This window comes from Doryrhamphus excisus, chromosome 1, assembly GCF_030265055.1.
Source record: "Doryrhamphus excisus isolate RoL2022-K1 chromosome 1, RoL_Dexc_1.0, whole genome shotgun sequence".
Classification (NCBI taxonomy): Eukaryota; Metazoa; Chordata; class Actinopteri; order Syngnathiformes; family Syngnathidae; genus Doryrhamphus; species Doryrhamphus excisus.
This window is the reverse complement of record NC_080466.1, coordinates 41,857,525-41,871,021: the sequence shown is the minus strand read 5'-3', so window position 1 is coordinate 41,871,021 and position 13,497 is coordinate 41,857,525. Positions and strand designations below refer to the sequence as shown.

Sequence of the window (13,497 nt, the reverse complement as noted above, 5' to 3'; positions counted from 1 at the left end):
ATGGCTAAACTGATTCAGAATGCCGAACACTTAATCGGTTAAACTCGGTTGGAAGCATTTGTAACAGTGAGATACAGGAGGACACTCAACAAACTGCTAACCTTCCGTTCACCTACCATGAATGCACCAATGCCTCTCCACACTCATGAAAGATATACACAACAAGACCTAATGGAAGTATCAATGACTTTATTTGCTGGAATATTTACAATATATTTTCCATGTAAATGTGTATAAAATATTAAGCTCATAAAAAATGAACATGACCACTTTGAAGTCTCAAAGATCATCATCATAGTCGTGACAGTTAGAGTAAGAGTAATGTGAATGCAGTCAAGATGGGGTGAAACGTGCCTCCGTGTTGACATCGTGCTCCTGCGAGAACACAACACAATGTAACATGACGCCAATAAAATATATATTTCAACGCTCTCACCTGATTGAGTTTCTTGAACTCTGCTACTTGAAAGAAAATGTGTTCCAGTATGTGCTTTGCATCCCTTTGGTCTTTGTCCAACTTGGGAGTCACACCCAGAATTTCGCCACATTTCCGGATGTAAAACTCCAGATCATCATCTGTACCTGTAAGCAGCATTTAAATCTGTCACTCTTGCGCCTTTGAACATACGCTGTTTTCCATTTTATTTCAAAAGACTCGACTTACATTTATTGGTCAGCTGTGCCAGGCGCACTTTCTCAGAGGAGAATGCTTCATCTAAATCAAACAAATCCAGCGTCGGGGGGGACAAATCGCTCAAGATTGGAGGAAAGACCTGAAAGGTTAAAAAAAAAGTGTTTAGAGCGCTTCAAAAACAAAATGAAACTCTTTTTCTTTTGTCACCCAAGGGAGACACTGTTTAACAGCTTAAGTGACCTAATTACATTTGTGTGTGTGTGTGTGAGAGAGGATGACAAACAAGAGTACATGAGTGTGTGTGTGATGACTTGGACATGATGACAGCTCAGGCGATGTTGTCAATCTAACTTAGCGTGCTTGGGTCAACGTCACACCGAATGTCCGTGTGCTGATGTTTTGCACAAGTGGTGCATTTGTTGTCACTTACTGCAGGCTGTAGCTGAGGCAGAGGGGTCTCAAACTGTGGTGCGATGAGCTGAAGCGGTTCGTCTTTGACATTAAGATGCTTATACACGCTGTGGAAAACAAGACAATCTTAACAATGAGGGAAAAAACAACTGTGGAAGACATAAGGAGTTCCATTACAGGGGGTTGCCAATGAGTGAGTCGGGCAGTAGTTTGAGGAAAAATGGAGAAAAACATTAACATAAACACTTAATGTACGGAGACGGCTTGAAGGGGGCAGAATACTCCATAAAATATGGAAATCATTTTTTTTCAGGGATTTGGTGAAGCCCCAAATGAGGGTAGGCTTCCTGTTCCACACTTTGAATACCTTTGAATGTGTTTATATGACAATTTTACCTGATGACTTGGGGTAAAGTGTCGGTGGACAGATTGAAAAAGGAAACATCCAGAAGAGACGTGAAGTCCCGGGGGTTTTCATCTCCCTCCTGGAAGTACTGCGTGAGCTGTTCCGACAAACACCCGATGTGCGGCAGCATGGTGTAATCTGTGATCTACACATTGCACAAACAACAAAACAATTTTTCCAAACAATTCTTCTGTGAATCACTCTCCTGTGGATGGCACAGCCTCACCTCTGGGTCTTCCGCATCGATCTGATTCAGGTGGATGCTGTCAGTCATCAGCCACTGGATCACGACACCCTGCAATGACACAGAGAATAAATAGCGGAGATTGGTGAAATGCTGCGTAATTCCACACTCACCAGGATTTTACTGTTCTCCTCCTTGTCTATGAACTGATCACTGAACATGTGGCAGGAACCCACGACCACCAATTTGCCCGCCTCCTAAATGAGAGGCAAGGAATACTTTAGTGTCACCGAGCAATGCATGGAATGAGCATACCAAATCTTTATAAGACATCTGACCTTTCCTTGATAGAAAGCCACCACCGGTCTGTGGAGGGGGAAGCAAATGGAGCCAGTTGAAAGAACAGCTGCAGCTGGCTTAATCACGTTGAGTGTTGCGCCGTACGGGAACACAAATGATAGAGCCCTGCAAAAATAAAGATGAAGACTTAAAGAAAATGTAAACATCGTATTTATATACATTTGTGTACATGTATGAAAATAAACCAATTACTGAGTGTTATTCCCAATGTTTTCATCTTCACTTATTCCCATCATTGCTTTGCCGGCAGCACGACTTATCTCTCTTAAGAGGAAAAAGGAAGAATCTGTTAGTATGACACGCAATTAAAAACATAAACGCTTCTAAAGTTGCCACAAACCTGTTTAATACACCATCAGACACAAGCGCCTCCTTTGGATGATAGTATTTGTAATACCTGGTCCTAAAAACAGAATCTGTGGTATAACAAAGAAAAAAATTATTCACAACATCAACTGAAATTGACAAACTACAAAGATGACATGGGAAAATATATTCATATGCACCGTTATTAACCATAATTCCAAACTCTTCCAGGAGAAAGTTGATGTTTGTGTCAAATTTCTTTTCTCCTCCTTCCCCAAGCATGACAAGGACATTTCCTCCATCATCCAGGTAGTGCTTCAGTACTTCCAGCTAAAAAGAAACGGCAGTGTGGAATATTTTATTCATAAGTTAAGTGCACACAACCTTAGCCATGACAACAAAACAATTACCAGGTTTTCTTTATTTCACATCTCACCTCTGATGCTGTAAATTTCTCTCTTGGACCAGCAGTTATCCACAACTTGACACCTTTCATCTTATCCAAGGACAGCTCTTCCTTCATACTAGGAGCGAGAACAGTTCATAAAACAGTGGATTTGAATCCAGTAGGTCTTAAGTCATGAATCCTTACCTTTGAATTTTCCACTGAGTCCTCAGCTGCTTCTGCATGGATTTGTATCCACTGTGGGTGGTAAATAACTCCCTTTTTGAGGCATTGAATACAACCGTATTATGCTGTTCCTTCTCCATAATTACTTTTTTCAGATTTAATCACTAAACATTCGCTTTTCTAAGCATCTACCCAAAAAACAAGCCTCGCTATATTGCTAATTGGAACGTGTTTTGCTTGATTAAATGTAACATTGGAACGGGTCAGTACGGTAAACATTCCGCCAATGCAGCCAATAAGCTAGCTAAAAGGACGCGTAAATCATGACTAGCTGTTAAGCTAATAGCTAACCTTACGTTAGCTTTCGATTAAGTCATGTACTCCGTCCTGCCCAATTACTTCAATAAACAGCGAGGAACATTACCAATAACATACTTTTATCAGTAAGGACACGTATCCAAAAGAGCTGCTTGTGTCGAGGAACTGTGGAAGACATTGGTTACCATGCACTACTCTAACATAGCAACCACTTCTTCTTCGTCGGTTCTTCTTCTTCGTCCACTTGTAGTTTTTTTTAAAACAACTTTATTGAAATCAATCGCAATGATAAAAACGCCTTGAATAAATATTAAAAAAAAACTATATTTAAATTAATAAGAAATAACTATATTTTAACACTGTGAGTGATATTTATGCTTGCAAAATGTTTATGTAAATGTATTTGTGCCGAGAAACAAGAATGCTACTTAAAATAAGCAATAAGATACAGGGATTAATCGTAATGCTATTTCTTAAAGTAACTCAGGGGAAAATTAATGTAAAACGATTAACTTTTGCTAGAGCTCGCAAAACGTTTGCGAAATAACTCAAAATTCTTTGTGCGAGAAACACAACATTGTTTGCATTGTACATTGAGCATTGGGCATTGTACTTCCGTGTTCAGAGCGGATGTTTGCAACGGAAGTTCAAAGTAAGAGCAGCACATTCGTTGAGTTTCTGATATGATTGCTTACTTTTAGGACAAGCAGTGCACACAATCGAAATAATCTGATGTCTAACTAATTAATGCACTGTATTTCCTTTCAACTGCCAGTAATCAAAAGAGTACTCAAAGAGTGCTGCTCTTAATTTGAAGTTTAACAGCAAAACATCCGAAAATGAACACGGATGTGCAATGGTCTTCGCGCTGTTTTGCATTCTTTAACGATAAAACGCACAATGTTATATCGCAAAATTTGATCACCCCCATTTATTAAATTAAAAATGGAATTCTGGTGAGAATGTGTCTGATCTCCTGTTGCGAAGCTGTCTCCGCCCCCTCTTGATGACTTGCTCTGCCTCCAGCTGAGTCAATCAGCTATCAAGTAGCTTCAAACACTTAAAAGCTGCCTGAAATTCAGTTTGTTCTCACTGGCTGACAAAAAATAAATTAAAAAAAAACAATGGAGAAAGTGTATCCTCTTAAAGGTAAGGTTTAATTAACATCTGCCCCACTATGTTGATAATTCACATCTATTCAATATACTTTATATAACATTTTCTCTTTTAGATATGAGCAGTTTTGAGTGTTTTTCACCATCAGAGCTGGACAGGAAGTTCTTCGGGGAGCAGAGTCTACCGTCACTGGACCAGCTGTCGATATCAGCCAATGGTTCTGATTTCAAACCCCCCATCCTGGCGTCTCTCTGCGTGCCCTCGGACCTGGCATCTCCAACTCAGGCATCTTCTCTCAGTGACTTGAACACCCAAGACGCTGAGAATTGTCACCTGAGGGTACCACTACAGGGCAAGTCATCTACTCCCTATATTCTCCTTCAAAAGCAAAAAGCGGTTGCTCGTATCGACCAGTCGTACAATGACCTCACGACCTCTCAAATGTCTTGGGATGTGTCTCTGATCAAGTCTGAGAACAACAGCCCCAAACTCTTCATGGACTCGAGCGCTTTGGAAACCGTGTGGAGTCCAAAACCGCAATGTCAGCTACAGCATAGACCGGATGTTTCTCCTTGACTTGGCCGACACTTGCATCAACTGTTTGACCAAGATGGCGGCCTTTTTTTTTAAACAAATGCCATTCAAGAATTAATAAAGTTTAATATGTATGACTTTGCTTGAGTGTATATACTTTTAAGTACCCTTGAGCACCCTACATGGTAAGCAGCAACTGACCCTAGAATCCTCAAAAGCCATCTTTGCCACAGACTAACTTGAGTGGTTGCAATTCACAAATCATCAAAATAAGAAGGGAACAGCAGAAAATATTGCAATCAAGGTTTCTGGTAAATGTGCATTGAATGTAAAAGATCTGATACATGTAAAAGTACATACATGTATACGGTATCTAGTTTTTCAGCATGATACAAAGGCTTACAGTCCAGCCACCCATTTCCTATACTGCTTATCCTCACTACGGTAGTGGGGGTATGCTGGAGCCTATCCCAGCTGACCTACAGTTGTTTAATTTCACTACATCTACAGGCACACTATGGGGATTAAACTTCATTAGTCAGTGTATAGCAGTATAGATTTACACCGATCAATTACACAACACAGCCATCATTGAATAGCTGACAAAAAAATAGTACCAAGATAATTGTACTCTTTAGAAAAACGTTTTATTGAAAGTACATGCAATTTAATGAAGTACCCAGACGTTTTACAGTAGTGGTTTAAGGCGAAAATCTCTAACACTGACAGTGATAAGGCTTAATATTGTTTAATAAATAAACAGGCATCATTATTCAAATATTTAACTTTGGAAATAAAGTATGTACATTTTTAATAAAATTATTTTGTTAAAAAAACAAAACCTACGAAACGGTGAGACTGGTGTCTAGAGTTTGCTGGGCTGTGCCGCTGGTTTGACTCTGAGGACGCCCTCCTGAGAACATGAGGCAGCCAGAACGCCATCTCTTCGCCACAAACGGCCTTGAACCAGCCCTCTGCTGCCTCCTGTAGGACAAACCACAAATACAAAATTCAGGTCGGGTAAAAACATTGTGAGAAGATCACAGCCTCTTTACATGCGACTTCTGAATACCTTAAATTAGTATTTTAGTTCATTTCTCCATTTTATGCTTGAAAATGCTTGATTCAGGCATAAACATGCTTAAATGTGCATATTTTAGACAAATAATATGCCGTATTGAACCACTAACAGCATGATTTGAAAAATTAGAATATTTTTGAAACACCATAATAGAAGCCAAGAAATTGTAAATGTCGATCAATTCCTCGTGTGCTGAACGTCATCGCAACCAATGCAAAGTGAAAGAGATGCTGACCTGCCCATGGGCTCTCACACTCGTACAACATCCACTCATCGCTGCGGAATGTGTTGTGGAACCACATGGCGTGGTCCAGGGAGGCCGAGAACTTGGCCCTGTAGTTGGGATAAGGCAGCATTGCGGTGCCCAAAAAAGCAAAATCTGACACATAAGCAGCAACGCAACAATGCAGCTTCACGTTGCCTTCACCTGTGCACAAACACAAAACATACCATATCTCAAATTTAAAATACATCAGACACCGAAACTGCTTCTATCATGTCAAATAGGGGAACTTTACCAATGTATCCACGTGCTCGAACCCAAAATAATTTCTTCGGGTCTGCTTCAGCAAGTCTGTCAAACTGTGGAGGGTTTACAGGCTTGATCTCAATGGGGACTTCGTTTGCCAGAAGTTTGTTAAGACCCTGCTTTGCATGTTCAGCCAGGTTGGGTTTACTGTACGGGTACATTTGACAAATCTTACATTGATTGAACGGTTGTTCCTCTTTGACGGCATCCAAGTTCCACATAAGTACAGGGATTTTAAGTTAATGATCAGTCTCTCTACCTGAGATAAAGCTGGATGAGTTCCTCCACAGTAAGGAGCTCCTCTGGCGGTGTGACCACCGGCATGGTGAACTGATGCTCAACAGGGCTTGGCTGCAACAACTGGAAGGACGCTTGGCAGATCAGTATAGGTTGTCCATGCTGGATGGCCTTCACAGAGCGCACCGTAAAACTGCGACCGTCTCTAGTGCGGTCCACCTGGTACAGCACGGGAACTTTCGGATCCCCTAAACAGAAACGATGACAATGTTCAATGCACATTGCCATCTCTGAGTGCACTTTGTCAAGATCTGTCTTACCTGCTCTGACAAAGTAGCAGTGTAGAGAGTGGGCATACAGATTATCATTGACAGACTTGGCTGCAGCAACCAGGGCTTGACCGATTATTTGTCCCCCGAACAAACGCTGAGTGCGGGGCACCCAGTGATGTGTCCCCCTTGGGAAGAAATTAAGACATAACTGATAATACTTGCAGTTATGGCGGTTTACTGTGCATCATAACATATATCATCTGAGCTACATCAAACGCCAGGGAATGACAAGGATAGTTCATGAGAAATAGTTAATGACAGCTGCGGCTATTTGCGATGTTAAAATATTATTCATTGACACTTTAAAATAGATGTAAGTATGTTTACCAAACATACAATTTAGAAAGCCAGAATCAATGGCTGTATTATGACGTGTTAGCACATAACTACCTGTACAAGTCTACATCGAGCTTCTCCAGGTTTAAAACGCTGGTAACCAAGACGCTCCTTAGATCCTGGCTGTATTTCGGAACAACGTTCTCCGTGTTTTCATCTTCTGTTGACTGTGTTGACATGGGGGTTGTTGAAGAATCACCGTTAGCATAACGTACACTCGCCACTTTATCTTCCGCCATGTTTGTTACGCTACTTCCGGGAACTGGGATACTTTCACTTTGCGTTTGGAGTGTACACCGAGAAGTACGGCGCCAGTACCCGGATGTTGTCTTCACGAGTTGGAGGGAACGACTCGATGACGTAGTACGCAGCAGCACAGTCAAGGATTTATGTTTGTATCGAATCAGATTTACATACAAATGTACTTAACGTATCGTATGAACGGAATTGGGTCGAATTTAAAATTTTATTATTTATAATATGTAATAAAAAGGAATCGATTAATATTTTATAACTTTATTTATATTATGTTTGATTTGTATATTGTTTAGAAATACGTTTGTTCATAAAATATTTTGTTGCCTAAATTATTTGCCCTGATAAAAAATGTAATTAAAGGCAAAATCATAAAATAATTCAAAGAGCCTGAATATTTTCAAATAAAAAGTATCAGTATTGGCAACTGACACTGTATTTAGGTGGTATCGGATCGATAAGAAATATGTGCAGTATCGACCTTCCCCAGTGAATACTGTTCGGATGCGAGAAGGTGCAGGAGCAGCTCTTGAAGGCGACAAGATGCGACGTTCGTGATGACTGTCCTCCCATCGAGGACCGAGAGCCGCTGCATAGCATCAGTCCAGCTGCATCGTTATATCTTTTGCGCCACTTGATGCCGGTCACCTTGCGGTCACGACTGTTGCCTTGTGGTTATTCTCTCCGTCATGGCATCGGACGGCCTGGGAGATTACTGCGTTTTCCAGCGGGGAAGATCGCACAGTGACCCGAGCAGCGTCACCGAGGTCCGCCTGGACGAGGCGCAACGTGCGGGTAAGACGGGAAGGGGAGACGAATGATGAAGGAGGTTTGTTAGGAAATGTATATCGAGGAGATGGACCGGGATCGTCTTAAATGCTGTAAAATATGATATGGCTACTTTTGACTTTCGATGATGTCATTCATACTGCTTCAGGTATAATAAGGTGTCTTCCAGTTTGACATATTGGTCGATACTGTAAATTTTGTTATCGATCGGATACTGAGTACTGTAAATACAGGCCTGTATTACTGAGTTCAAGATCCTTCACTGATTTTATGATTATTATCAACAGCATATACTGTACACACCACAAGGAAATACAATATCAGCAATACATCAATTGACTTGGTAATTTGTGTGTTTACATTCTGTCATAAAACGTCACAATTTTCTAAAAGAGAGACAAAATAATAGACGCAGTAATAAATGGACCATGCAGTGGTGAAGGAAAGAAGCAAAGATATTTGAGATTACATAAAAAGATGCAGTGCAAAATCTAGCATCACACATGACTTGCAGTAGGGTGAAGCTGATGAGAGTGCTTCTTGTGTATTTGGTTGTTTCCATGGTTATATAAATGGCAGGAGGCAGTACTTGGCATTCTAACTGTGAGCTGTCATGGTGCACCGTGTTTTAGAACACGCTCACACGAGGTACTACTACTACTACTGCAAACCTATCGGTAAAATTAAAATTCAGTGGAGTTAGATGTTCATGAAATGTGATAGTTGTGGCTTAAAGCGAACGCCACGGTGGACAAAGAGCATAAATGTCAATAACGGGATCTCATTGTCTTTGGCTTTCTGTGTGGAGCTGACAGGCTGGCCTTGCGTGGGTTGTTTCTGGTACTCCAGCTTACGCCCACATGTTGAAAAACATGCATGTTCCGATAAAGCAGCGGTGTCACGTGCAGCCTGTGGGCCGGATCAGTAAAATCATAGAATAATTACCTACAGCATTTTTCTTGGAAGACGTTCTTGGGACGTAACGCTGACAAACCATGAAACCATGAAACTATGAAAAACTCCGAACTCCAAAGCAGGGCTGTACGGCTCACAGTACAGTCTAAAAATACAATTACATAAGCAAACAACAGCAAAAATGGTAAAAACAGCAGTAATTTTACGATAATTAATTCTAGATATTGCGAGAATAATGCCATAATATTACAAGAAAAAAATATCTTATGGGGAAAAAGTCATATTTTTAGGAGAATAAAGATATGCGATTTTAGGAAACATAATGTTGAAATACTAAAGAAAAAATATTATTAATATATATATTGTGAAAATATTTTGGGAAAAAGTTCATACTAATAATGCTTTATAATTTTTTTCAATATGCAGCCCTCAATGGAAAAAGACTTATTCAACATTTAAAATACAATTTTACACACCTTTAGAAACAATTATAAGCATGTGTCTTGTCAAAGCATCTTCCTGCTGGAAAATGTTATGATATTGACTTGCCTGACAGCGCCCTCTGCTGGATCCATAGCTGTAGATAGCGCCATCAAATCACTTTCTATTCAAGAAACCATTTACAATATAGGGCAAAAACAAAGGAACACAGAAAAAAGTGTGTTACTAAAATAATGATTTTAACCCCTGTGTTAATTTATTGTGCTTTCATTTGAAGATTCTATGTTACTAAACTACTAAGTTACAATACAAAACATCCAACCCAATTTATTAAATCCTAAATCCCTCTGAATCAGTTTTGTTGACTTCAGTTCCCTAAGCTTTTAATCAATCAATGAGGAAGTAAACGCCGTATAGTTGAGTATTTCAATTCATTCTTAAGTGCTTTGCTACAAATTGCCCCACAAATGGACACTTCAGATACTGCTGATCGAACCCACATTTCTCTATTCCCCTCATCTGTTCATCCCACGCCCATCATCCGTTGTGTAGCGTGACAATGATGAAGGACCACACCAGAAACACTTTATTCACTGCAATGTCAGCAGAATAATGTCCACCTTCTTGATATGAATTCAAACGTAGCATTCAAGCATTATGGATCATTTTCCTGTCAGATAATATCTCATGGAAAGTTTCTGTATATGGTGGTGTTCAATGTTAAAGGGGACCTATTATGCTCATTTTTCATGGACACCTATAGAGCAGCTACACACAATAACCAGCGCAGAAAGCTTTCCAGTTCTTCCAGAATCTGCGCCTATTCAGCTGTATTTATTTGAATTTCGTGTTTTCCGCGAAAACGGTCTGTTTTAATGTATTCCACCATTGGCCCGCCCCAACTCCTGAGTGATTAGAAGGACTTGTTGTTGTAAACGGCGATGTATCTTTTTTGAATGTCCGCTTTTAATATCAAGTCATATGTATTGGAGCCCAAATTCAATCCGGAAGTAGAGACTAAAGAGTCCGAAGTTTCTCAATAAAAGCTTATCTGGCTTACAACCACGCCCATATTAGGATGTCCGCTCCTCTGTGACATCACAAACCAGACGTTTTAGCACGTCCTCTGAAATTGAGCGTTTTGTGCCATCCCAAACTTCTTTCAGGGCTCACTACCAAAAGCGGAAACTCCTTATTACACGAGAATACAACATTTTAACTCCATTTATAGCTCAGAAAAGTGAAGAAAGCATAATAGTTACTTATTGATTACATTATTTTTTATATTTATTTCTTGTGGAAATGTCAAGTTGACCTAGGATGTCTGTTCATGCTTTGTATCAATGCAAAGTTTGTTCCAGCAGCTCAGGCTTATGGACTTAGTGTAGAAGATGCAGAGCATCGACTGACTTATAACCCTATGTGCGGGTCATTATAGGCTGTTCATATTCATCATCAAGTCTCAAGTTTTTTATGACCCTGTCAATGTGTGTACACATTTGCCAGACTCCTTTAAATCAAGTATTGTGCATATTGAATGAGAGCCGCGTTCACTGAGTGGTCTATGGCTTTGTTTATCTTCTTTGCTTACTGCTTGAATCCCAGAGGGGAAATACAGCCATTTGACTTTCATCATCCGTGATGTACTCAGCCCTTCCTGCTGTTCACGTTGAGTGGCCCTCTCCGAAGATCGATATGGAGCCGCAAAGCTTTTGTTTACACATCAAGTCATGTTGCCTGAATAATTGATCATTAATCGCTTGGGAGTGCAAGAGACTCGATACAGGCTCAGAATCACCTATAGTGGTGTAATGTACTGAACACCTTCAAAGCCTATCTACTGTACCGACCTAGCCGACCAATCAGCATAAAAACCTGGACATCTTTATAACGTCATATAACTGTATTTGACACGTGCTTCATGTGTGATCGACTTAGGTGTTCATTTTGCTATCATGTAAATGTGTTTATTTTAATGTAATTTAAGTGCTAGTCGTATTTATGTCTTAAATTGATTATTTTCTGTTATTATGTCGACGATATTGGGTAATACGATTGTAAAAGTGACAATATTTGAGTGTTATTTTATGTCAAGAGAGCTTTAATAATGTTAAAAGGCCCATTTAAAAGGTGGTCAACTCTAAAAATATTCTTATATAATATACTTCCTGGGCGGCACGGTGGTCTAGGGGTTAGCGCACAGACCTCACAGCTAGGAGACCAGCGTTCAATTCCACCCTCGGGCATCTCTGTGTGGAGTTTGCATGTTCTCCCCGTGCATGCTCCGGGTACTCCGGTTTCCTCCCACATTCCAAAAACATGCTAGGTTAATTGGCGACTCCAAATTGTCCATAGGTATGAATGTGAGTGTGAATGGTTGTTTGTCTATATGTGCCCTGTGATTGGCTGGCCACCAGTCTAGGGTGTACCCCGCCTTACGCCCGAAGACAGCTGGGATAGGCTCCAGCACCCCCGCGACCCTCGTGAGGAAAAAGCGGTAGAAAATGAATGAATGAATGAATATTCTATTCTATCTATTCTATCTATTTATTCTCCACATTATTATTATTATTATTATTTATTATTACTTATCTTCTTTTGTGTCTGTTATTATATGGGAGCCAGGCAACGACATTTCGTTGGCAATTTCACTACTGTGTTTTTGTGCAATGACAATAAAGGGAGTCTATCTATCTATCTATATAATACTTCCTGGGTGGGCAAATGTTACTGGAAGTGACGATCGCAATAGTTTTCCTTTTGACAAGTATTAGGGCCACACGGGAAAAAAAAGACTGAGATTTTGATAATAAAAGTTGTAAATTTACAAGAGAAAACAAGAATAAAGTGGTTAATTTCCAATAAAGTGGTGAATTTACATGAATAGAGTTGTCATATTACCTGTAAAAAAAAAAAATTTAAATTAAAAAAAAAATATATATATATGATAATAATAATAATATTACCTGTAAAAACCTGGAAAATAGAGCACAGCTCTTCAGGAAGGAAGGAAACTTGCCTCTTGCTTCAGGCAAGCTTTTCTTTATAACGTGACAGCAAAACACAAACAGATTAGCATGTTAGCATAGCCCTTCTTACGTCCTCTTTCCTTTTCAGAGTTGTCTCTCCTGTGGCCTTAAGCAAAGGTAATATGATGACTTTTGTAAATTTTCGACTTTACTCTTGTAAGTTTAAAACTTTATTTTCCAAAATCTGAGATTTTTTCATGTTTAATTGTGAATTTAAACCACTCGATTGAGTCCCGCCCCTTCTGTCACATGATGCCGATGATTGACGGTTGAAGCGCCTTGAATGCAACATCCGGGTACTGGCAGCACACGGTATTTTAATGTACTTGTCAGCGTGAACGCACTTATGTACCTATATCTTACTTACTGTATTGTGTTTGTTTGTCTGACAACACTACTCGTCCGTACGCAGTGTGTACGTGTGCGTGTGTTCTAGTGTAGTTGCAGTCCGGAGGGGCGGGGTCCACATGGCACATCATCCACCCCGCTCCGCTCACTCACCGATGCAGAGTACGACAACCCCCTCATCGCAGCGAAAGCGGCTTTCCACGGGTTTTCAACGTGATGTCTCACCATCTGTGTTTCTCTACCCGTTAAAACGTCATCTTCTGCTCATTCGGCACTTTTGGAATATTCTGATGCGATAACCGGCAGCCTGAAGAGAAAAGCGGTGCAGCTTTTTTTTTACATGTGAGTGTTTTCATTTTGACAAT

The 13,497-nt window shown here is 40.1% G+C and overlaps 4 protein-coding genes across 11 annotated transcripts in view; 2 read left to right on the top strand and 2 right to left on the bottom strand.

Annotated features, from left to right (window-relative positions):
• Positions 1 to 172: 172 nt before the first annotated feature.
• ift52 (intraflagellar transport 52 homolog (Chlamydomonas)) lies at positions 173 to 3,444 on the bottom strand. 5 transcript variants are annotated; one of them, XM_058076425.1, is made up of 14 exons: positions 3,308 to 3,406; positions 2,894 to 2,944; positions 2,738 to 2,825; positions 2,502 to 2,631; positions 2,336 to 2,411; positions 2,188 to 2,259; positions 1,974 to 2,100; positions 1,809 to 1,892; positions 1,678 to 1,746; positions 1,442 to 1,596; positions 1,065 to 1,152; positions 665 to 773; positions 437 to 582; positions 173 to 375 (listed from the first exon to the last, which is right to left on the bottom strand). In XM_058076425.1, the coding sequence occupies exons 2-14, from the start codon at positions 2,929 to 2,931 to the stop codon at positions 334 to 336; spliced, it is 1,224 nt and encodes a 407-aa protein (XP_057932408.1). In that variant the 5' UTR covers positions 2,932 to 2,944; positions 3,308 to 3,406; the 3' UTR covers positions 173 to 333. The 5 variants fall into 5 exon arrangements, with proteins under 5 accessions (XP_057932408.1, XP_057932418.1, XP_057932399.1 ...); XM_058076435.1 differs by having other exon boundaries at positions 3,376 to 3,394; XM_058076416.1 differs by having other exon boundaries at positions 2,894 to 2,965; positions 3,376 to 3,391.
• Positions 3,445 to 4,171: 727 nt separating this feature from the next.
• si:ch73-303b9.1 (uncharacterized) lies at positions 4,172 to 4,932 on the top strand. The gene is made up of 2 exons (XM_058082249.1): positions 4,172 to 4,339; positions 4,422 to 4,932. The coding sequence occupies exons 1-2, from the start codon at positions 4,315 to 4,317 to the stop codon at positions 4,880 to 4,882; spliced, it is 486 nt and encodes a 161-aa protein (XP_057938232.1). The 5' UTR covers positions 4,172 to 4,314; the 3' UTR covers positions 4,883 to 4,932.
• A 541-nt stretch (positions 4,933 to 5,473) lies between these two features.
• On the bottom strand, positions 5,474 to 7,631 carry acot8 (acyl-CoA thioesterase 8). Its single transcript, XM_058083370.1, has 6 exons — positions 7,410 to 7,631; positions 7,008 to 7,144; positions 6,710 to 6,935; positions 6,440 to 6,597; positions 6,157 to 6,348; positions 5,474 to 5,824 (listed from the first exon to the last, which is right to left on the bottom strand). Exons 1-6 carry the CDS (start codon positions 7,592 to 7,594, stop codon positions 5,706 to 5,708), a joined length of 1,017 nt encoding a protein of 338 aa, XP_057939353.1. The 5' UTR covers positions 7,595 to 7,631; the 3' UTR covers positions 5,474 to 5,705.
• phactr3b (phosphatase and actin regulator 3b) overlaps positions 7,267 to 13,497 on the top strand; it is a 34,496-nt gene continuing 28,265 nt past the window's right edge. For 2 of the 4 annotated variants that reach the window (XM_058083319.1, XM_058083327.1), the window contains exon 1: positions 8,103 to 8,405. In XM_058083319.1, coding sequence (XP_057939302.1) covers positions 8,300 to 8,405 — 106 coding nt within the window. In that variant the 5' untranslated portion in view covers positions 8,103 to 8,299. Of the gene's footprint in view, positions 7,333 to 8,102; positions 8,406 to 12,240; positions 13,475 to 13,497 lie in introns of those variants that run through there. The other 2 variants (XM_058083346.1, XM_058083336.1) reach the window with 2 other exon arrangements.

Bases quoted from the DNA above. Each gene is read 5' to 3' on its own strand.
- ift52 (XM_058076399.1), bottom strand. From the start codon at position 3,012: ATGGAGAAGGAACAGCATAATACGGTTGTATTCAATGCCTCAAAAAGG. The intron at 2,260-2,335 runs GTTTGTGGCAAC...TTTCCTCTTAAG, and splicing joins TCTGATGGTGTATTAAACAG to AGAGATAAGTCGTGCTGCCG. The intron at 1,597-1,677 runs GTGAGGCTGTGC...TGCAATGTGTAG, and splicing joins TCGATGCGGAAGACCCAGAG to ATCACAGATTACACCATGCT.
- si:ch73-303b9.1 (XM_058082249.1), top strand. From the start codon at position 4,315: ATGGAGAAAGTGTATCCTCTTAAAG. The intron at 4,340-4,421 runs GTAAGGTTTAAT...TTTCTCTTTTAG, and splicing joins GAAAGTGTATCCTCTTAAAG to ATATGAGCAGTTTTGAGTGT.
- acot8 (XM_058083370.1), bottom strand. From the start codon at position 7,594: ATGGCGGAAGATAAAGTGGCGAGTGTACGTTATGCTAACGGTGATTCT. The intron at 7,145-7,409 runs GTAGTTATGTGC...TTTCTTCCCAAG, and splicing joins CTCGATGTAGACTTGTACAG to GGGGACACATCACTGGGTGC. The intron at 6,936-7,007 runs GTAAGACAGATC...GTTTCTGTTTAG, and splicing joins CTGCTACTTTGTCAGAGCAG to GGGATCCGAAAGTTCCCGTG.